This window comes from Apodemus sylvaticus, chromosome 18, assembly GCF_947179515.1.
Source record: "Apodemus sylvaticus chromosome 18, mApoSyl1.1, whole genome shotgun sequence".
Taxonomy (NCBI): domain Eukaryota; kingdom Metazoa; phylum Chordata; class Mammalia; order Rodentia; family Muridae; genus Apodemus; species Apodemus sylvaticus.
The window spans coordinates 20,173,890-20,198,099 of NC_067489.1; the positions used below are offsets into that span (position 1 = coordinate 20,173,890).

A 24,210-nucleotide genomic window follows, 5' to 3' on the forward strand; every position below is an offset into this window, starting at 1 on the left:
TCGAACATCCTATGTGGCTGAGCTCCTGACCCTCATGCCTTTGCCTTCCAATGCACATTAGTTATTGAAATATAAATGCAACCTCAAAAATGAATCACAGAAGTAAATGGTATTTCTTTTTTATTTTTTTATTTTATTTTTATTTTTTGGTTTTTCAAGACAGGGTTTCTCTGTGTAGCCCTGGCTGTCCTGGAACTAACTCTGTAGATCGGGCTGGCCTCGGACTCAGAAATCCACCTGCCTCTGCCTCCCAAGTGCTGGGACTACAGGCGTGCGCCACCACTAGCTGGCTGTAGGAGGGTATTTCTTAACCTCTGCCTACTCCTCTAGTGAGAGGCAGTTAACCAATACCTTTGGATGGACTATTATTCTCTGCACATTCCAAGTAAAGAAAGCTTTATACACTCAGAACCAGAAAAACAGGATTTCCTCCAACTTTATCCTAAGTATCACAACTGATGGATTTTGATAAACGGTGCACTTACGGATACAGCTGACACTTTCCGGCTGGGGTCGAGGGGTGATCTGAGTCTCATAGTTGACTTTACTGTTGTCAAAGAGAAAAACGAGATCCACGTCCAACGTGAGGCCCTCATTTGTCTGCAAAGGGACAAGAAGACAATGAGGTCTGGGGGACCTCGCCCTTCCTTCCCAGCTGCATGCACTTAAAGCAGTTCCACCTGCACACGGAGGATGTCAGCGCAGCCTACGATCCTCGCCTGCCCTCTACATCTGAACCTGTCCCCGACTTACCCCGAGTTCTATTTTATTCCGCTTGTTTGTCCTGTGACCCGAACACATCTCACTTCCCTGTGCAGAGCCTGTGTCTCCTGTGTGGATGTGGCCTTCAAAACTACTCCACACTTTGGGGCAGATACCACGCCACACATTGATGGGCTTAGCGCAGGTGCCTAGCAGAGCTGTGTAGTCATAAATAGCTCTGGCTGATTAGAAGAGGACAACGTGATTTTTGCCAATGAAAGCGCAAGAAAGTATTTGTGGTGTGGAAGTGACAAACTGAGTTTGAATGATTCGTGTCTTTTAGCGACCTGCCTGGGATTCCTGACCCATCGAGCAGTGTGTACTCAGTGTCATGAACTGACCATCACAGTGTAGCAGTAATGGGGAATTCTGACAGTCTCCTAGGAGACCAGGTCAGAGGGAAACAGGGCAAGCAGGGTGCAGGAGTCAGGACTCACCTTGCTGTCTGAGATGCACTGAGTGGCAGGCTTGTCAGGGAGCAGCACCAGCCCTGCCTCCTGCAGCAGCTCCTGGTCTGTCTCCAGGATTCCTGTGTCTTCCCGGATTCTGGTTTTTAAGCTCTGCAGACTTTCATCCTCCGTCACGGGGTATGTGTGAATGGTGCCGGTGACCATGTTCAAGATATGAACCAGCTGCAACACAAACCCAGATGTTACTGGAAAGAAATTTTCTTAACATGTATTTATTTGTATGTTGTGGTGGTTTGAATATGCTTGGCCCAGGGAATGGCATTATTTGGAAGTGTGGCCTTGATGGAGTAGGTGTGTCACTGTGGGTGACTTTAAGACTCTCATCCCAGATGCCAAGAAACCAATCTTCTCCTGTTTGCCTTTGGATGAAGATGTAGAACTCTCAGCTCCTCCAGCCCCACATCTGCCTAGATGCTGCCATGTTCCTGCCTTGAAGATACTGCACTGAACCTCTGAACCTATAAGTCAACCCCAATTAAATGTCCCTGTAAGAGTTGCCTTGGCCATGGTGTCTGTTCACAGCAGTAAGACCATGACTATGACACATGCATATTAGGAGAGGGGAACACATGTGCTCGCCGCACTGCATGTGTGGAGATCAGAGGACAGTCGGAAGGAGCTGGCTCTCTTTGTCACTATGTAGGTTATAGGACCGAACGCAGGTTGTCGGCTTGCCCAGAGGTATCTTTACCTGATGAGCCATCGCACTGTCCCAGAAAACAAAGTTCTTTACGAAAGGCTCATGGATTTGCCCAGACTCTCTGCTACACCCCCACCCCCTGCCCCATACTTGCTGGTGAAGGGCTAGTGTGAGTCCCACTTTCCCTCAACAGCAAGATGTCGAGGCATGTCGGTCATCTCAGTTTTCCTGTCCTCTTTGTAGCCCAAAGAGTCAGAGGATCCTGACTTTCTTCACAAAGCCAAGTAGCCCATGACCTGCCATGTCTCCCTTCCTTGGAAAAACTGCCCTGTCCCACTGGGGACCACGGCGGCTGCTTCGGGGCTGCCTGAGCTCTGTTCTTACCTTCAAGTTCAGGATGTCGTCCAGGGCTCGGAAGCAGCCGTGGGGGCCGTACTGGGGGTCCGTGCCCCTCTGCCGAGGGTGCCACGTCAGCATCAGCTGCAGCCACTTCTCCAGGCGCTCAGCCAGGACACTAGGGGGACAAAGGTCGGAGGGGTCTGAGTCAGGCGGCCACAGTGCACCAATTCCAAAGCACAGCCTTGGCGGAGAGCTCAGCTCGAGGGAGGTGCTGGCTGTGCACACAGGAGAACCCAGGTTCCACCTCAGAGTCCGCACAAGAAGTCCTTATGTCAGGTGAGCGGATCCCTGAGGAGCCAGCCAGCTCAGCCTCCTTGTTGAACTCCAGACTAACGAGAGGCTTTGCCTTGAAAAAGAGAAGGTGGGCAGTGCCTGAGGAGCGAGAGCTGCGGTCATCTTCCAGAGCGCACGCACACCTGTGCACACCCGAACACACAAACGTGAGCACGGACAGACATTTTAGAGAAAGTACAGGCTCGAGTGTGTCTCAACACGACACACGTGGTGGCAACCAAATGAATTATTGAGAATGAAAATGAGTGGACTGAGAGAAAACAGACAGACAGTTCCAAACGAGTCAACAGGTTACAGTCATCTCCTCTCCTTTCCAACAGGATCACCCAGTGGACCTTAAAGAGACCCAGAGGCCTTGATAACGCATTGGACAGCTGGGGGAGTGCTTGCCTGGTTCTGTGGTTTCCTGATCAGCACCGTGTCTCTGTGTGTACATACGTGTAAACATGCATACAAAGAAAATGTGAAAAAATTCAGCCAAGATTTAATTCTTAGTGTAAATGAAGCACATAGATTTCATCAATCCCATTAAGCATATACGTTTAATAATATATGCATGTTTTAATTTAAAGTTTGTCTTGAATAAAATTTAATATTTGCCTTTAAAAGTATATAGTGCATCAAAGGATTTTTTAAAACTGTCTTTATGATTTATTATCAGTAGATATTTGATTTATATACTTTATGTATTTACATATCTGGGTTATTACAAACATTTCTTGGGCACAAAGATCCCCACTGCTGGCTGTCCTGGAATTCACTCTGTAGACCAGGCTGGCTGTGAACTCACAGAGATCCACTTGCCTCGGCCTCCCAAGTGCTGGGATTAAAGGTGTTTGCTAACATGCCTGACACACATGACACTGGAGGAGCTGAGAGGTCCACCTTTTGTTCCAAAGGAAACAAGAAGACTGGCTTCCCAGGCAGCTAGGAGGGTCTCAAAACCTACCCCTACAGTGATGCACTTCCTCCAACAAGGCCACACCCACTCCCACAAGGCCACACCTACTCGCACAAGGTCACACCCACTACCACAAGGTCCCACCCACTCCAACAAGGCCACACCCACTCCAACAAGGCCATACCTCCCAATAGTGCCACTCCCTGGGCCAAACATACTGAAACTACCACACAGTATTTATCATAGCAATAGAAAAGCAACAGAAAATAAACTAGAATAGTATCAATAAGGACAATAAGACAAACAAATTATTCTGTGAATTTAGTAAGAGATAGTTTACGAGGTATGAATGTAGCTCACTAGTAGAGCACCTGCTTAGCATGAACAAAGGCAGGGATTCCAGCAGGAGGGGCTTACACATGACTTTAATCCCAGCAGGTGGGAGCAGAGGCATATGGATCTCTGAGTTCAAAGCCAGCCTGATCTACAGAGTGAGTTTCAGGTCAGCCAGGGCAGCACAGAGAAATCCTGTCTCTAAAAACCAAATCCAAACCAAAATAATAATAATAAAAAAAACAACAAAATACAAAGCCATGGACTTCATCTCCACCATAGCAGCAATCAGCCAACCAACCACCCAACCCAACCAAATAACTACCCAATCAACTACCCTCCAACCCAACCATGTACCCAATCAGGCAACCAACCAAACAATTAAATAAAAAAAGACTTCTAGGAAGATGAGATCTGGGAATCTATCCTATGTCATATGTTGAGATGGAATGGTCAAGTTCTCAATTACTGGATGGTATTCTGATATCTTTTCAAAAGTTATTCGAGGGCCTGGAGGTGGCTCAGTGGTTAAGAGTAATATGTTTGGGTCCCAGCATCTGCATGGCCGTGGGCAATCATCTCTGACTCCAGTTCTAAGGAATCTGACTACTCTTCTGGCTTCCACAGGCATCCGTCATTTAAACCCATAAAGTTAAAAAGGTATCAGCTGTTACCTCAAACCTGTATTTCTAAAAAGAGGAGAAAAAGATCTGTAAGACTGATGGCCCGCAGTCTTACCTGTTAAGATTATTGGGGAAGGGTAACGAACTTGAGAACTTCACTGCTCCGTTCAAGTCTTCACTCACAACGATGTCCACTTCGCTCTTCTGCCGGACTTTGGAGTGCCTGTAGGTATCATTTTAAGATATCCTTTATGTCACTCAGTGGCAAGTACCCGGTTTACACGGGTATGTCACTTCACAACTGTATACTTTTTGAAAATAATGGTCAGTGTGCTGCTAGGGTGCTTCTCCGAGTGTTCGTGAGTGGTCTGCACTGTGGTCAGGGCTTTAGCTCAGTGGCGGTGGGTCCACAGCGTCAGTGGGCCCTGGTCAGTCCACAGCATTTAAACAGAGTGTGCTCAGGGCTGCCCAAATGAGATCTTGCAGGACAGGCTTGAGCAGGGTCACTCATGGCCTCTCGTCCTAAGTTCTCCAGGAAGCACCGCTGACCTCTATGTGGACAACTTAACAGAGACAACCCAAGTCTGAATGATGCTGCGCGAGCCACCAAGCACTCTTGACGGGTTCTCTAACTTCCTCTGCCCTTCAGTTATCAGGTACTAGCCTTCATTTAAAATCTCTCATTTTCAATGACACTTATGTGTGTGTAGGAGGACATAGGCCTCCTGAGGGCTGCCTGATGCAGGCGCAGGAAACCAGACCGAGGTCCTCTAGGAGGGCAGCAAGTGCTCCTAAGAGCTGAGCAACTCCCAGGCCAGCGCTCACGTTTGGATAGAGGATAAAACTGGGGCTCTGAACCACGATCATTGTGTATACATCATGTTTATTTGAAATGTAAAATAAGCCCACATGTACTTTACTTCATTTTAAAATGGCATTAATTTATTTATGTGTTTATGTGTATGTGCATGTGTGTGTGCACACGTGTGCTCATGTACATGCATGCAAACACCTGTCACATGGCACGCATCTCAGAGGACAGCTTAAGGGAACTGGTTTATCTCTTTCCACCACTAGGGCCCCAGACACAGAACTCAGACTGTCAAGCTTGGGGACAGGGCCTTTACCCAGTTAGCTATCTAGCAGGCCCATATTTGCCTTTTAAAATATATGGCTAACATTTCTTTTTTCTAGAATAAATGAGCTTTTACATTTTCTAACGTAAGGGTATTCCTAAAGTATTTAAAGTAGTTTTAGAAGGGGAAAACATAAATCCAAGTGGTTTCCAACCTTCTTGGTAACGACAACAACTTAAATTTGAATAACGCTTCATGAATGACCAAGTACTCTGCCAGAGTTCCTTTGGTTTCAGGGGTGACCCCGTGTGGTGAAATTATTTTTAGTCTGAGTACTTGTTGTCCAATGTTAGGCAAACTACAGAGTGACAGAACAAAGGGTATAATTTCTAGTGTCCAAAAGTCCAAATACATCCTCCCCCTAAAAAGGGTCATTCATATTAAAAACAGAATGCTCTATCCTTAAACAATTGTAGTTGGCAAACAGTGAGTGCTCTCTCCAGGGCAGGCAGGAAGTATGGAAGGAGCTGTTTGCTTGGCAAAGGCTTGCTGGCACCCAGCCCGGGGAGGAGCTGATGAGGAGGTCAGGGTCTCTGTGGCTTCTAGCTCACACTAGACTTCATGGTTCTCCTACAGAAAACAGGCAGGAAGCTAGCAATGGCTGTATTAAGCAACACATGCACTGCCTGACTGCATGTCTGATCATCTAAGTGATGAAAAATGTCTCAGAACTAGTCCACAGAACGATTCCTATGGGCTCAGGGAACTTGGCTTCTATGCTGCCAACTAAGGGTGGTTTAAGGGGAAAGGTCTCACAGACAACAGACAGGCTGCGGAGATGTTAGCTCATTGAGGGTGTTTTCAATTCTATACAGACTAACTTATTTTGTTATAAGCAGAGGAAAGTTCAACATTTGTGATATTTTCCTCTGTTCTAGAGAATGGAGCCCACCGATTTGGAAAAGTTGACGTTTGAACTGAAGACAAAACAACCAATCCTTTGGTTAACTAAAATCAGTATATTCCAAACAATTTAAAGCTATTTTACTTTCTGGTTACATAATAATATGTGACTATGAACCAAGTACCAAATTCTCTAATGTCTCAGAAACCAAGGGCTTGAAAGGCCAAAGCCTGGTGGGTGAGCAGTCAGCGTAGGACAGTGGACTTCCCAGAGAACATTCTGTCTCTGCACTGCCCGCATGGGTTTAACTGTGGAGTGGTCTCTGCTGCTACCACCCAAACCTTTCTTCTAGAACCGACATCCAAGGCCAGGTTTCATTCCTCACTAGAAATATTTTCACGGGGAGGTGGCTCGTTTGGTCAAGTGTTTGCCTTAGCATGAAAGAAAGTCCTGGGTTCCATCCCCAGCATGGAATAAAATTGGGTGTGTGGTACCCAGTATAGCACATGCCTATAATTCCAGCTTCTGGGAGCTGGAGGCAGGAGGGCCAGAGGTTGCGGTGTCTTCTATCTTACAGTTTTTCTTGGAGTAAACACTCGTCTTTTTTTTTTTTTTAATGAAGACATCGCTGTTGAGAATGGCGCAGGGAAAAGGTCAGATTGGTGCACTCCTGCAGAAGCCTGTTCATACAACCTTTTCTGGCAGGTGGCACAGGATACATCAAAGCCTTTGAAATGTGTGTGCTCTTTAAGAGCCTCTTAATTCTATTCTTACAAATGTATAAATAACTAGACAAATAGCTATGTCTGAACAACAGTTTTACAAGGATGCCATTTGTGGTGTTATTTTAAGAAGCACAACCATAAACCACCCAGTCTTCCAGCCATGAACTACACCACACTGACTGAGGAGAACACCAGAGACCTCCCTGAGCCCAGGAAGACATGCAGCATGTTCAACATGAGCAGAGAAGCAGGCTGCATCAAAGGGTGTATGGGGGCTCATCTTTCCTAAGAAGATGGACAGAAATGATGTTCAGTGATTGTTTCCAGATCCTCTGGTTAGAGCTATTTTCTAAGTAACAAAAAGTTTCTCATTTTAGTATACATGCTACCAAATTCTGGACTTTTCATTATTTCTATATCTTCCAAAATACTACAGAATTAACATGCATGCAAACTGCATGGCACTTGTAGACTCCAGGGAAAGTGTGTATATGCATGTGTGCGTGTGGTAAATAAATTGCTCTGAAGGAAATTTTGCTGTCAAATGCTTTCAAGGCCCACACAGAGCAGTGCCCAGCTACACCACTGGAGCACAGAGAGGATGTCACCAGACAGACAGGTGCTACCTGCTGGGAAGGACAGAGCATCCATAAAGCACCCAAACCAGTGGCTGTCATGTGCCTCTGGGGAGGGGGACCAGGTGCTATGGAAACTTTCATGAGACAATCTTTTCCTCTATATTTTCTTAGTCTTTTGAAGCTTAAAACATGTGAACTTATTACCAGACCAGAAACTACCATAAGTAAAAACTTTCTATATGAAGACCTATTATTGACAAGTTTACTACACATGTAAATATTCCTTCATTACATTCTCTGTTCTCGTGTGACCCTCTGTTCTCCTTCCTAGTAATTTACTAACATTTCCAATGTAAATGCACAGTGACACCATGGTCTGGAGTGTACCAACTCCTTGAGGTTGACCCTATTAGACGGGCGACGCAGTTAACAGCTGGCAACCACCATTGTTCAAGGTGGAAACGCTTGAATTGTCACAGCTGGGTCCTAGGGAGAACAGACCACAGACCGTGTAACGTGGGGGCCGGAAAAGGACTGGATGACAAGAGACGGAGCCAGGGGCTCTCGATCCCTCGAGGTGGAGCCAGGGGTGGGGCCCACTCACCACTGCACGGGCTGCCAGTTAGGGAGAAAGGGCCGGAAGCCGGTGATGCACTCGAAGGCCAGGGTGCCAAAGCTCCAGTAGTCGACGGTCACGGTGTACTTCTGCTGCTCCAGGAGCTCCGGAGCCTGCAACACACAGGTGGGTGCCTAGGCTGTCCTCTCCCTGGATGGAAGAGCCACCAGCTCATGGAGTCAGCCTCCTGCCATTGTCGCCAGCACACAGTATGCCCACTCAAGTGTGTGGAGACCAATCTGAGCAGGCCCAGCTATGGGTAACTAAGATTTTCCACACTCCATACTCACAATGAGGCTATGCTAATGAGGCGCCATGGCTGGGGAACTGAGGAGCCAGGGTCCTGAGGGGTCACTTCAAGGTAGAGCAAAGCCAATCAATTATGCATTTCACAGTTATTTAGTTTTTCCACCATTCAAGAACAAGGTAGTATTTCAGGGACTTATTGAAGATTACATGCAGTACCCAGTCCACGGGTGTTGTATAGAGACGGAGAGATAAGCTATGACCAACAGACAAAATGACATCAGCGTGTACACACCAAATGTATAGCACACATATACCAGAGCCAAGGAACCCTGAATCAAGTGACCTATAGCCACACAATGAGATGGGAAGTTTACAGTCGAGCAGTAAAGAACCGAGATGCGCGACTACTGCCCAGGCTAAGAGATCTGAGTGACCCGGGAGCGCAGTGAAGCAGAGGCAGGGCGTGAACTGGGCTCCGAAGGCTGGAAGGAAACACAGAGAGAAACATGCCAGGAAGGACCATGAGCAGGAAAAAGACCATACGTGATCCATACAGACGGGTAAGACTCACAGAAGGGCCAGGGACTTGAAACCAGGAGAGATTTGGACAAAAATTTAGCTCAGTCTCTAGGTATGGCCCTGGCTGACATTTTAATTCTCAGTAGACAGCTTCACTTAGCGTCTTGAGTGGGTTGCAGAGGGAATCTGAGTGAATGTGTGCTGCTGACGTGCCGTGTCAAGGACCACAGCCTCAGGCCCTCGGGGAAATGGCAAAGCCCTCCCTACAGCGGTGAGGATCAGATGGCAGAGGTTTCCTAGGGGGTCCAAGAATGAATGTTGGAAGTGTGTGTGCAGAAAAGGTGAGCTATAGCTTCCCCTCCCCAACACTGACAGCTAGCTGAAAGACTGCTCCTCTCCACAGAGACTGCTCCTGTGAAGATTTGATAACCCTAACCCATCTGCTCGGCCCCACCTCCTTGTCCAGCCGTGCGAACGGCCTAGCCTCTGTTCTACAGCAGTGAGCCTCAGAGGTGCTGTTGAGACACTCCTGCCTGTCAGTCAGCCGCTGCTTCATCCCCTCGCCACCCCTAGTCAGGTCAAGTCCCTGGAGCCAGACGGGGGTTTGTCAGTGATGGTCAGAGCAGGGGTTCACCTCGCTTAATTGTGGCTGAGCTACCGAGGACCCCAGAGGGTACTTAGCAGGCTGTATATAATTACGTCATGTGGATACAGGGCCTGAATAATGTCACTGCAGTCACCGTTGAGAAAGCTGCATCCAGTGGAAGAGAAGCAGGGATCTAAGAACTTTAGTTGGTAGGCTAGGTGGGAAGCACAACTGAATTCAGGAAGACGACATAATTGCTTTCTTAAGAAGTAGGAGGCTTAAGCTCTTTTAGCCCTGAGACCTCCGTCCTGTTTCCGTTTACTGAACTGCAGGAGTCTACGATCCAGTCACAGTCTGATGGCTGTTATCACCAAGCAGTGAGAGTCTACGATCCAGTCACAGTCTGATGGCTGTTAGGGCACTTCTTGAATTTAGGCATCCTCTACCTCCCTACTTTCCCCCTGAGTGGCTGCGCAGGTGCCAAGTCCAACAGCCTCCTTAGAACTGTTCTCCTGTTTGGTACAATTCCTCTCCACGTCTTCATTCTCCACAGTGAAGCCCTTCAATGCTATTCCAGAGTTTTTACAACACAGTTTAAAACTTTTAAGGCCAGTTTTAAAAAGTGGTAATAATCTGTCCCCTTCTCTCTCCTGTTTCACCTCCAGACACGGCCTTTCTTTTCTGAGGCCCCACTGCCCTACTGCATCTTCCAATGTGCTACACTCTGTCAGCATCGCCTCTCCCCCTCCACAGCTGTCTCCCTTTAGCCCTTCACCCTCAGGCCAAGGCTTAGCTAGGGGCTCCTTGTATACATCTTTAGACACCATGTGCTTTTTTTCTTTTTCTTTTTTTTAAATCAGTGGCACCCAAGACAATGGTATTTTCTGAATTATCTGTGCATCATGGTAACAAATGTCTGTTTTGTTTTGTTTTGTTTTTTCCTCAAATGTTAGGCCCTTGATGAACAGAAAATGTTTATCTCTCTTCCTGTTGTAATACCAGCTCTGCGTACAATCTCTGGCACACAATATTCCTGCTGAATGAGTCGCTCAGATAATACTCCATTATTCAGACCCCATACAGACTCGATTATTCACACAGAAGGGAAATCATAGCCCCACCTCTTCCTCCCTGTCTCCTGAGACCCTCCAAGAAACTCAGCCTCTACAGACAATCAGATAAAACCCTGTGGCACAGAGATGTTCCAGGGTCTTCCTAAGGGCACACAGGCACAGCCCTTCTCATAGCAGGGCAGAGACTAAATCTTTCCAGAGGGCACAAAGAGTACTCACAAGTAAATTATCAATTCGAAATATCCATGGAGCCGGCAAGACCGAGACACAGGTAGGAAGGACAGACAGACCCACAAACCTAAATATCAGCGAGGCGGAGAAGCAAACAAACCCCTGAGCCCCATTTCTTACCAGGTACTGCAGAGTCCCCACAAATGAAGTGCACAGGCTGCCCTGATCCAGCTCCTTGGCATATCCTAGATCAATAATTTTGTGTATTAACTGGAAAAAAGAAGGGTGGGAGGGGTGGGAGAAGAGATCTGAAGGCTGTAGGAAGGGACCTCCTTTTACGATAGCTCAGGCAGTTTGTCGTCAGAGCAAAGACATTCCTGAGTTCCCAAAGGACACTGGTCCCTAAACATCTTAGAGTCACTGCATTCACGGAAGAGTGCCCTCAGCAGGGTAGATTTGGGGCACTATAAAAGTGTTGGGCAGGAGGCAGAGGCAGGCGTATTTTTGAGTTCAAGGCCAGCCTGGTCTACAGAGTGAGTTCCAGGACAGTCTAGGCTATACAGAGAAGACCTGTCTCGAAAAAACCAAAAAAAAAAAAAAAATAATAATAATAATAAAATAAATAAATAAATAAATAAATAAGTATCAGCCCTCAGGATCACTAAGCCTGGATTTGTAATATGAGAGACCAGGCCGGCTCCTGCCCAGGAAACATCCAGAATTACTGGAAGAATGCTTGTTCCATGCTCCTGCCACAGTCATGGGCTGGGCTGGGAACTGTGAGGGAAGCTGTTTCAGGAGGGGCCGGTGGCGCCCTGAACACTACAGCATCTGAGCCAGTGGGGAGGCTGTGATCACACTCGAGCGGGGCAGCCATTGACAGGAAGGGCCACAAATAGCTCCTGTGTGACGGCAAGCTGGACCATGCCCAAGATGGGCTGATGCCTGCTCTGTGCATCTCTTCTCAGCCATGTCCACAGCCAGCGTCAGCTCGTCAGCCCACCAAAAGACGAGGCTCACAAATCAAACGGAAAAAAGTCTATTTCCAAGAAGTGTTAGGTTGAGGGTGGACATGGAGTAACAGACATTACTTCTCTGATCAGATTCCTATGACTTAGGCCATTAACAATGTACCGCACCCAGAGCTGGAGAAAATAAATACATTGATGCCATACATCTAAGCCTGCCTCAATCTGCCGGCAAGAACAGTCTGCACTGTTGTTTCAAGAAAAACAAAAGAAAGAAATAAAAAAAAAAAAAAAGTTCTTAAGAGAACCAGAGAGCCTCAGAAATGAAGCACACCCCTTCCATGCCAGAGCTGCCCACGAGGCCCTCAAGATGCCGAGCCCCGGGAAGGCCACTCACTCTTTTCTCTCCTTGCTGCAGGACGATGTTTTCTGGCTTCAGATCCCGATGGATGATCCTGTTTTCGTGAAGGTATCTAAGTGCCGACGCTGAGGAGAAGCAATGGGGAGTGATGCCTTATTATGTCTAGAAAATGCTTTGTGGTTTCAGAATTGACTAGCCTGTTAAAGACAACATGGCGCGTCTTGTCTTGACACGTTTTCTGACTTCTGAGCAGCCTGCGGCTGGCGCTGTTCATGTTGGGTAGAGGGGGACCAGGACAAGAGCGCAGAATTCTAGCAGTGAGATTCTGACACACCCACTGACTACGGGCTCAGCTAAAGCAGCGGGCGCATGCCCAGCGGGCATGAAGTGCTGAAGTGTCACAGAGAGACAAGCCACGGGCGTGTCTGAAAGTGGCAGAAAGAGAAGCAGTTTAAAGCCATCCTCTAGAGAGATCAAGGCCAGCCTGCCATAGACTCCAGTAAGCAGAGGGGGAGGGGATGTGATAAGTGGCACAAAAACAGTCTGAAAAGTCATAGTGAAAGACACCACAAAGTTCAAAGGCAAGGGAAAGAATATCTGCAGCATATACTCCACAGCCAACACGGCCCTTGAATATCTGCAGCATATACTCCACAGCCAGCATGGCCCTTGAATATCTGCAGCATATACTCCACAGCCAGCATGGCCCTTGAATATCTGCAGCACATACTCCACAGCCAACACGGCCCTTGAATATCTGCAGCATATACTCCACAGCCAGCATGGCCCTTGAATATCTGCAGCATATACTCCACAGCCAACACGGCCCTTGAATATCTGCAGCATATACTCCACAGCCAACACGGCCCTTGAATATCTGCAGCATATACTCCACAGCCAACACGGCCCTTGAATATCTGCAGCATATACTCCACAGCCAACACGGCCCTTGAATATCTGCAGCACATACTCCACAGCCAACACGGCCCTTGAAGACCAGCAGAAAGAGAGGGAAAGTAAATAAAGAAATAGTAAAAAAGAAAAAGTGAAATTAGAATATTTTTAACCATTGCAAAAAAAAAAAAAAAAAACTAGCATAAAGTAAAGATCCAGGTGTAATAGCACAGGCTGGGAACTCTAGCTACTCAGGAGCCTGAGACAGAAGGGGTGGCAAACTCGTGGCCAGCCTGGGCAACTTGGTGAGACTGCTTCAAGATCAAAAATAAAAAGAGAGGTTGTGATGTAGTGAAAGAGCACCTGCCTACAAGAATGAAGGAGGCCTCTATTCAATACCCAGTGTGAGGAGAAACAAAAGACAAGAGGAAGACGAAGGAAAGATAACTCTCACAGATGGGATATGAATGGCAAGTGAAGTAGTGACCATCACTCAGACTGACATCAAAGCCTGTAGAGTGAAGCAACAAGGATACTCTGCCACACTGCCGGAAGGAAGACAAGAATGCGCACCATCTATCTATCTATTCACCCATCCATCTATCCATTCATCCATCCACCCACCCATCTATGTATCCATCTATCCATCCACCCACCCATCTATGTATCCATCCATCCATCCATCTATCCATCCATCCATCCATCCACCCATTCACCCACCCATCTATCCATCCATCCATCCATCCATCCACCCATCTATGTATCCATCCATCCACCCATCCGTCAGTCCGTCCATCCATCTATCCATCCATCCACCCACCCATCTATGTATCCATCCATCCATGTATCCATCTATTCATTTATCTATCTACCCATCTATTTATCCATCCACCCACCCATCTATGTATCCATCCATCCATGTATCCATCTATTCATTTATCTATCTACCCATCTATTTATCCATTCATCCATCCATCCATCCATTCACCCATCTATTTATCCATCTATCCATCCATCCATCCACCCACCCACCCATACATGTATCCATCCATCCGTCTGTCCATCCATCCATCCATCCATCTATCCATCTGGCTTGAACTATAGTTTCTGCCACTGAAAAACTCACTCACAAAATTGAAAACATCACTGCCTAGCAAAGCGGAGTTCAACCTTTCTTCCCATCACAAAGGAAGGGGGAGTTGGGAAAGTGACTCAGTGGCAGAGGGCTTGCCCACCATGCACAAGAACCGGGATTTGACCGCCCCCCCCCCCCAGGATCTTGAAAAGGGGAGAGGAAGAACATATGGACATGGTGGTGCCTATAATCCAGGGCTCAGGAATTGCTGGGTGACCAGGAGTTCAAGGTGAGCATGAGAGTCTGCTCATTTGGAGAATCTGCCTCAAAAGGCCTTTCTCCCAAAGTGCATAATAAAACACATATATGGATATTGAATAACGTAGAGTAACAGCTAGAGAAATAACCTGAAATTTAGCTATAATCAAGAAATAACTAGTTACTCTATGACAGATCCATATTATCCTGGAAAATTCTTTGAGTATGTGTGTGGTGTATATGTTCATATAAGTGTGTGCACATGAAGGCCAAAGATGTCAGGGTTCTTATTGTTTGTTTGTTTGCTTGTTTGTTTGTTGCTTTGTTTTTGAGACAGGGTTTCTCTATGTAACAAGCTCTGACTGTCCTGAACTCGCTTTGTAGAGCAGGTTGGCCTCTAACTCACAGAGATCTGCCTGCCTCTGCCTCCTGAGTGCTGGGATTAAAGGAATCAGACAGGTACAATTCAAAGTGCTTTCTTGGACTGAGTAGGCCCTAGGTGGCTAAAACAGCAAGCATTCTGACAGGCAAGGTCTTCAAACATCTTTTGAAACACAAGTCCTCAATAACCTATGGTCATTCTGACTGTACAATTACCTGTGGTCATCTGACTGTATAATGAGCTGTGGTCATTCTGACTGTGTAATGAGCTGTGGGCAGTCTGACTCTATAATGAGCTGTGGTCGTTCTGACTGTACAATGAGCTGTGGGCAGTCTGACTGTACAATGAGCTGTGGGCAGTCTGGCTATACAATGAGCTGTGGGCAGTCTGACTGTACAATGAGCTGTGGGCAGTCTGACTGTACAATGAGCTGTGGGCAGTCTGACTGTACAATGAGCTGTGGGCAGTCTGACTGTATAAGGAGCTGTGGGCAGTCTGACTGTACAATGAGCTGTGGGCAGTCTGACTGTACAATGAGCTGTGGGCAGTCTGGCTGTACAATGAGCTGTGGGCAGTCTGGCTGTACAATGAGCTGTGGGCAGTCTGGCTGTACAATGAGCTGTGGGCAGTCTGGCTGTACAATGAGCTGTGGGCAGTCTGGCTGTACAATGAGCTGTGGGCAGTCTGACTGTACAATGAGCTGTGGGCAGTCTGACTGTACAATGAGCTGTGGGCAGTCTGACTGTACAATGAGCTGTGGGCAGTCTGACTGTACAATGAGCTGTGGTCGTTATGACTGTACAATGAGCTGTGGGCAGTCTGACTGTACAATGAGCTGTGGTCAGTCTGACTGTACAATGAGCTGTGGGCAGTCTGACTGTACAATGAGCTGTGGGCAGTCTGACTGTACAATGAGCTGTGGGCAGTCTGACTGTATAATGAGCTGTGGGCAGTCTGACTGTACAATGAGCTGTGGGCAGTCTGACTCTACAATGAGCTGTGGGCAGTCTGACTGTACAATGAGCTGTGGGCAGTCTGACTGTATAGTGAGCTGTGGGTCTGACTGCATAATGAACTGTAGGTAGTCTGACTGTACATTTCACAAACAGTCTTTGAGAACAGTGTCAAGAAGCTGATCAACACTGTCTTAATCCCAAGAGAACCTAAACTGGTTTAAACTGGATGAGACATGCAATGTTGAGACAAAACTAAAATGCTGTGTTTAGAAGTTTATTTAAAAAATCTAAACCCTTGGATGCAGTGATAGAGCATACCCATAAAAACTGAAAACCACAACAGTGAAACTTTAACTCAGAGAAACGAGCTGAAACACTCATTTTTAGACTACACTGTCAGGCTTAGCATGCATTAGTTCCTGGGTTTCGTCCACAGCACTGAAACAAACAGCTCTCTGGACTACACGTTGGCCTGCTATAGCACGGATTCTGCAGAGATCCAGGTGCAGTACCTGCAGCAGGCAAAGGCATCACTGTAATTGTCAGGGTGGTACCCAGGTCTACACCTAGGGTCTCCCTGGGTTCACAGGCAGGATGCGACCTCAATTCCAAACCATGTTTTTTTCAGATGATAAACAACAAGCCAAGAAACAGGTAAGAGCAGCCAGGCTTCAATAAAGAGAAGTGTTTTAGAAGGGGTGTGCCTGTGAAACCCCATCTTTCAGTGTAAGTGCTAAGAGGTGGTTACACTCTTTTCAGGATGCTTGTTGGGAATATGTTGCACTGAGAAGAAATGGAAAGACAAATAAACCAGAAAATTTAGGTGGGGGGGGGGGGGTTGGAAATCAAAAGAACAAGAAAAGGCAAAAAAAACGAACATGCAGGGGCTGGGTTGTGTCTTAGTGCCTGAGTGAAGGCAGGGAGCAGAAGGAAGAAAAGAAGGGGGGCGGGAGGATGCAGGATACCAACCAATGGGCGGTCCAAGTGAGGGGATGTCTGTGGAATGAATTAAAACGGTGGGCCTCCCAGGAGCTGCCTGCTCAGCTGGCTGCGGGACTTTCCAGGTAAGGCTCCAGGTCTGGCTCAAGCTTTCTGAACTAAAATAGGTTCTATGACTAAGAAGCAGGGCAGAGGAGAAGAACTCAGACGTTAGGATGAGAGTGCAGAACCATCCTTTCCTTTGCTCAGTGACCATGAAGGGCAGAATTCTGTGAGGGAAATCAAGCGTGACGAGCAAAGCCTAAGGCTGTCCCCTAAAGGATGGGACAGCGGAGGGTCCCTGGTGTGGTGTGGGAACAGCACCTGGAGGGGAGGCCAGTGTGGACAGAGCAAGCAGGGGAATGGCTGTGGGGGTCCTGTGCACGGGAGGCTGGCTACTGCACGGAGACACGTGGATATAGGGGTGTGGAACAGACAATGATAAAAGTACCCTTCAGCCAGGCAGAGCAACGCGCATGTGTTAAGTCCAGGCCTCGGGTGCGGAGGTGAGAGGACTGCTGAGGGTTCGAGGCCAGTCTGGGCTACACAGTAAGTTCAAGCACACAGCAGAAAGTGCCCTTCCGAGAAATGGATCAGCAAAAGCCAGCATGGGGTCCTGACAGTGACTCACTATGACAATGTGTTGTTGGAGGCAGTAGGGACAGGCAGGGAGAAATGGCTATGACATGACAGACATGCTGGATTGGGTGACCTCTGTACTCTTATTCTTTTGGTTTGCCTGTTTTGAGACATGGCCTCTGGTCCCTAGCTCAGGGTGGCATCGGTGGCATCAAACTTGCTCTGTGGCTGAAGATGATTTTACGTTCTGGATCCCTATGCCCACCCCAGAGCTGAGATACATGCCAACATGCCAGCTCACGAGTTACTGGGCACCATGCACACTGGGCCAACATTCTACCAACTGAACTACATCCCAGCTCGATTTGGAGAGTGTTTAATGTCCTTTAGTGTCCCCTCAGGCAAGCGTAGTAAGGAAGGTATGAAGCGCCAACAGCGGAAGAGGAACTTCTATTTTGGGTATTTTGTCTGTGTGTGCATATGTGTACCATGTGCGTGTCTAGGGGCCAGTGATGGCCAGAAGAGGTTTTTTTTTTTAGATCTGTTGGACCTGGAGCTTCAGATGATTATGAGCCACTACATAGGAACTGAAATCCGATGCTGGGAGTACCCCAAAGAGTAACAACTACTTTTTTTTTTTTTCTGTTTTAGTTTTTTGGAGTTGGTTTTTTTGAGACAGGGTTTCTCTGTGTAGCCCTGGCTGTCCTGAAACTCACTCTGTAAACCAGGCTGGCCTTGAACTCAGAAATCCGCCTGCCTCTACCCCCCAGAATGCTGGGATTACAGGCGTGCGCCAGCACCGCCCAGCTAGTAACAACTACTTTTAACTGCTGACCCAAATGATGACACTCAAACTTGACACTCGTGTCTGGGTAGGCAGAAACATGGGTCTGATAGAAAAAGAAGATATCACAAAAGGATCAAGTTTTTAAAATAACATGTCTAGGATTCCATTTCAGAGTGACCTTGAGGGAGATATTCTGGAGACGTGGATACAGAGTTCGGGCGTTAGAACAGACTTGGGGGAAGAGACAGCTGATAACAATGCTCAGGGAGGCTGGCAGCACAGTCAGGGTCTCAGCACAGAGAAAGCGGAATGGGATGGAGGAGGAATGTAGGAAAAACAAAAAAGCAATGTGGAGGATGGGGCGTGGCCTGGGGCGTGGCCTGGGCGCATGCAGTCTGCCTGTAGTCCTAACATTCTGGAAGCCGAGGCAAGAGGACCATGAGGTCAGTGACAAGACTGGGATCACGGACCAAGGCTCTATGGTAGGACAAAGCGGGCAGCCACCCACTGTCTGCTTAGGAATTTGCTACTTCTCCAGCAGGAAGAAAACACTTCAATGTTTTCTAAAGGACAACAAACACAACTGCTTAGTGGAACTGTAATCCCGGCAGGCTATTTCAGGGTCATGATATGGGGAAGTCCAACCTGTTAGCGCTGCCTCTACACCTGTCCCAGGTTCTCTTGTCCGCAGAAGGCACCAATCTGACAGGCCTGCTCACGCACAGGAGGCAGGCTTCATCTGTGTCTGCCTGTTTTCTGATGTACAAGTTACTAGAGCCGTATTTGGCAACTTAAAACTCACGGCGAGAATCTGTGTCTGGTACCATGATGATGCTGTGAGGGTGTCCTAAGAAATCAGGGCCCAGAGATTAAGGGCAAATAAATTCAGCCCAAATGGGAAGGCAATGAATCTGGACCCTGTGGCCAAGAGTGTGGCTTGAGAACTGACATCAACCAGGCAGGGAAGAGCTGTGGTGACCCTGGCATCGAGGAGTAGGGTCACACTCAGGACACAGTGTGCTCGGGATACAGGACGGCTGTGTTAGCCGCTCTGAGTAGAGCTTGTGAACTGACTTAGAAGGAGGCAGTTACAGAGGAGTAAATCTGATGGGCCAAGTATCAGACCAGAAATGGGGTGGGGTGGGGGCGTGGGGGGTGGCACGCAAGTAAAACGGGAATTTATCAGCAACTTCAAACAGAGTCATGGGGCAGGAATGCATCCCAGCAATGCTGGGTTAGAAATGGGTCTAGGGAAGATCGATCAGCCGTTTCCAGGAAGGGTGGCTCCCACCTATTGGGTTTGCCAGCTCCGATCTCATTCATAAATCCCGGTAGGGACTGAGGGCTTTCAGGGTCCCGCCCACAGGAGAGGAAGGGAAAGGAGACCATACTGATTTACTATTTTTCGTTTTAGGAAGAGCACCTTGCCGATAGCTTATGCACAGCATCTCATTTTATGTTCAGTGATTCTCAAGAGGTGAACAATGTTTCTGTTACAGCTGAGGAAACAAACGGTCTGAAAGTCTGAGTCCCGTGCTTCAGGTCACGTGGCTAACCAGCTGGTTTGTAAGCCGGGAGTATGAATACAGGGATGTCCAGTTTTTGGGGAAAAAAACTGAGTGCTTACATATTTCAATTCCTTTTGGGGCATACTGATGTTACAAATATCTGCAGACACGGCGATATGCACCAGCTACTGCTTCTCTGGATGCTGGAGATGAAGCGGGGACTAAAGGCTCTGATTTTAAGAACTTTAGCTCCACGGCAGAGTGCTTGGCCAGCATGTGTGAGGCCACGGGTCCCACATGTGCTAAGCAGGCAGGACTTATGTTTTGTTCCTTTGAGACAGGGTTTCCACTGTAGCCCAGGCTACCCTCAATTCATAGCAATATTCTTGCCTCTATTGTCTAAGTACTAAGACCACTGGTGTGAGCCACCAGTCCCATTTAGAGACTTCTATTAGCTATGTGATTCACACATACATAACCTGATGCGTAGAGGAAAAATATTTCAGGGGAGAGTATCGAAGAAAGATAACTGGAAGAGGCTATAACCGAGAGGAAGCAGATGCTGCCCTTGGAGACAACATAAGACCTCTACCCCCTGAATTACTAGCCTGCCTTTAACCCAATCCAACACGAGCAGATTAGCAGTTTGGCTGCTGATTTTAAGAAATGCAATCAGGTAAACATCTAAGCAACATGGGTGGGTGGCAATGAGGCACAGTGTCACGAAGAGAAGTGGCGTTCTAGACCTCTGGGTTAGATCCTGCAGGTCTAAGGTCTACAGACAGGGCCCTTCCAGCAGACACATACACCAACACACGGGAGAGTCAGAGGCCGAGAGGGGGCTGCTCAGTCGACTTAGACCGTGCTAATACCGCCTAGCCCTCCACAGGACTGCATTCAAAAGGAAAGGATACAATGCAGGGAAAGGTGCATTTTTTTATGTGCCAGACTGCTTAGACCTCAGCCTTAAATGCATGGCTGCTTGACCCCAGCCCTCACCCCTCCAACAGCCTCCCCTCTACCCAAAGAAGAGCCATAAGAGGCAGCAGCCACGTGGGCCAAGTTTCTGAAAGGTGAGAGGCTCCTGGACTGCGGGGTTAGAGAACACAGTGCGACACTTAAGTGGGGTAAACGCTAATGACTGGAAAATCTAAGGGAAGGGGGCATGACGTCATTACGTCACTTTACACATTCTACATTTCTGTATTGGGAAAACAAAATTTGAGTTAACGAATCATGTGTACAAGTTGAGAAGAACAAAGTGGGGAGGGGGTGAGAATGGAGTCATTCTCCAAAATGGGGAACATGTATTCAACCATAAATTCCGGGTAACTCTGACTCTTAGAGCCCAAACTATCAGTGTGCACCACCAACCTTGGAAGACGACGACATCAACATCAACATCATCATCATCATCATCATCCCCCACCCCCATCATGTCATGATCATCAAAATCATCATCACCATCACCGTCATCAATTTTAAAGCCCCGAGCAAGCTCTGTGGTATTTTTAGTATCTGCTGCTGTAGGTGAGAGGCAGGGCTGGCCATCAGAGCCCCAGTTCTGTTTGCACTGGAGTCTCAGGATCTAGGAGAGACACCACACACCTCTGCAGGCCCATGGGCCTCTCCTCCCTGATGCCAGCCTTCTCAGGGTGCCAAAAGCACCCACATCTAGGGGCACTCACGGGTCCAGTGTATTAAACAAGAGTGGATTTCTCCATCTGTGGTTGACAAGTAACTGCCAGTGTGAGGGTAGAAAAATTCACTACTCATGAGTAAAGCTGTCCAGAGGAGGACCGACCCCCTGGCTGTCCCAGGAAGACAGGGAGTGGGGTTCTCTAGAGGGAAAGGAAATCTCTTACTCTGAACACATAGTCATTCGTACTGTGACTTCGAAAGGAAGGAACTCTGAGTCCACTACAATTGGAACCAGTCCAGGCTGACCCTCTTAATCCACCAGGCTGTCTGTATACCTCACCACACCCTCTGGAGAGACCACAGGACACCAGTGATTCCCAGTCCCCTACTGGGCTCTCAGGGAACTGCACATCTACCAGGCAGGGCCTGGCCTTGTTTCTAGGGCGGGACTTACCGATGTCACTCAGTAGGGTAAGGATGGCTCCTTCCCGCAGGCCACAGCAGTTCTCGAACTGGTTCAAGTACTGCAGAAAACATGAAAGCATTGTGGGTGTACAGTGTCACACAGCCCTGACAAGCCCACCAATGTCTTCTGTCAGTCCGACAGATGAGTGCTGATACCACACCAGGGCTCCAGGGAGGCAACTGGAGCAGTCGCACTGCCAGAGCTTGCTCCTGTGTCAGCAAGGCAGCAGTCTGTGGGTATCCATGACATCACCTCCCCAGCCACGGCAGGAAGTACTTGAGCCAGCCTCACTACAGCCCTAAGTCTGAAGGACTTGGCCAGGGTCAAATGTTAGTAGCAACTGAGTTTGCTCTCAAGACTCCCGCAGAAAGGACTGGTACGGAAAGACCCACCAAGCCACCTCCGACCACTCTGCTAACGGGGTCTCCCTGGGACACTCACTGAGGGCAACGCACACTTGCTGCATACCTGGGCATCGCACCCAGCTCTGCAGAGAGGAACTCAGGGACTCAACCTGCTTCTCTGGTATCCCAGCCCTGAGTCCCACCGCTCCCTCTGAGGTGAAGGTGCTGAGACTGGGGAGTCATTATCAGTTGGGGAGTGCAACTGGGAAGCAGAGCTGTAAAGTGAGGTGAACTCTGATCCTTTGTGTTTCTGCCTAGGCAGCTGTGAGGCCCCACCCACAGTGATTAACACTCAGATCCACGAAAATCCCAGAGTCCTCCGCGTCTGCACCCTACGGTTCACTCTTACGGTTTTGGTCTGTTGGGGGTTGCGGTTTTTTGTTTTGTTTTGTTTTGTTTTGTTTTAACAAGGTCTCACCATACTACTGCAATTGATCCCAAATTTGCAGAAAGAGTCTCCTTCCCTCCCTAACTTCCCCCATGGCTGCACTACAGGCATAAGCTTTGAAATGGACTTAAACCTTGAAATGAACTCTCATTCTGAAATTGACCATGCGCTGGTCAAGCCTATCTAAGACGGAGGTTCTAAAGGCTATCTAAGACGGAGGTCACTGTCATGACCCCTCTTGGGGGTGTGAAATGGTCTCTCACAGGGGCTGCCTAAAACCATTGGAGAACAGATATTTACATTACAGTTCCTAACTCGCAAAATAATAGCAGGGAAAAGAATTTTACAGTTGGGGGGGGGGGTCAACCAAAACACGAGGAACTGCATTAAAGAACCGTAGTACTAGGAAGGCTGCGGACCACTGTGCCAAGAGATCACAGAGATTTTTTGACTTTTATGAAAAGGAAAAGATAGACTACCTTACTTAGGGAAGTAAGAGAAGATCGTAGGAGCTCTGGGCAACAGGCCCCTCTCCCCAGTGCCAGAAGTGACAGAGGGACAGAGGTCCTTTATGCAATCACATCCTGCCTCTCCCTAGATCAGACTGAAGCCCCTGCCAAGAGTCGGCCTGAAATTTCCATCATCTTTTCCCCTGGCTCATGAGCTCTTTGCTGCCTAAAAGGGCAAGGGTATACCTCCCCTGCATTCCCGTCACCTGGCCACACCCACCCACTCCAGCCTGATGGGAAACAGAATCACCGGGTGGTCAAGCTCTCCATTTCTCTTCTGTTATCAACCTACTTAAGTGGCACATCCTGTCCTCTAGCCAAATCACTCTCAGGACATGCCCACCCCTACAGCGGGGACAGTCACTCGTGGAAACTTTCTTTTTATAAAATGAGTCGAAAGGCCCGGAAGGATGATGAACAGGGCGCGTGACATAAGTCTGGGAAACTGCTGCGTAAAGAGACGTGAAGGGCGGCCAAGCTACAAAGACACATGCTGTGGCTGTTTCAGAATAAAGAGCTGAATGGAGCTATAGGAAGAATAGATTTAAAAAAAATAAATTAAAAAACCCCTCACTTGAAGAGTTTATTTTTCTCAAAACTGATATGACCTGGGTTCACAGACAGCAAGACGTCTGCAGCTGAGCTGGCCTGTGAGCCAGGCTCCCTCTTCTCCACAGCTGTGTGCATCCAGGGCTTTACCTAATTAGTGTCTCTGGGCCACGGCAGCACCCTGCAGTGCAGGAAGTCTATCTGGGTGCAGGCCCCTGTAAAATCATAAGGAGCGTCTCTATGGGTGGCACACAGAACTATCCCTGTGACCAAGGAGAACGGCTGGCACCCACTGTCTGTTGTGGGGCTGGAGCAGAGGAGATAGGACAGGAGAGGGAAAGGGGAGGCCCTGCAGGTGAGTCAGAGGCTCTGGGACTGCAGCCCTGTCCTCTGATGACTAACCTGGCTCCCTTCCTGCCCGCTGTGATTCTGTGGAGCGCTGTAATGTCTGTGAAGAAAGTCTCTCCCCACTGGACAGTGGTGACGCCAACCCCAAAAGCTTGCAGTGGCCCTAACATGCCAAAGGGGCAGAGTGTGTTCTGAGACCTGTTCAGTCTCTTCCTGTGGTCTAGGCCTTTTCCTTGTCAC

The 24,210-nt window shown here is 48.1% G+C and overlaps 1 protein-coding gene across 2 annotated transcripts in view; it reads right to left on the reverse strand.

The window, feature by feature from the left end:
* The window catches only part of Ikbkb (inhibitor of nuclear factor kappa B kinase subunit beta), a 51,673-nt gene that overhangs the window by 14,087 nt on the left and 13,376 nt on the right, over nucleotides 1–24,210 (reverse strand). For both annotated transcript variants that reach the window (XM_052162607.1, XM_052162608.1), the window contains exons 5-12: nucleotides 21,761–21,830; nucleotides 12,285–12,373; nucleotides 11,100–11,189; nucleotides 8,310–8,434; nucleotides 4,538–4,645; nucleotides 2,257–2,386; nucleotides 1,200–1,394; nucleotides 486–600 (exon numbers count right to left, since the gene is read on the reverse strand). In XM_052162607.1, the coding sequence (XP_052018567.1) occupies nucleotides 486–600; nucleotides 1,200–1,394; nucleotides 2,257–2,386; nucleotides 4,538–4,645; nucleotides 8,310–8,434; nucleotides 11,100–11,189; nucleotides 12,285–12,373; nucleotides 21,761–21,830 (922 nt within the window). The remainder of the gene's footprint in view (nucleotides 1–485; nucleotides 601–1,199; nucleotides 1,395–2,256; nucleotides 2,387–4,537; nucleotides 4,646–8,309; nucleotides 8,435–11,099; nucleotides 11,190–12,284; nucleotides 12,374–21,760; nucleotides 21,831–24,210) is intronic.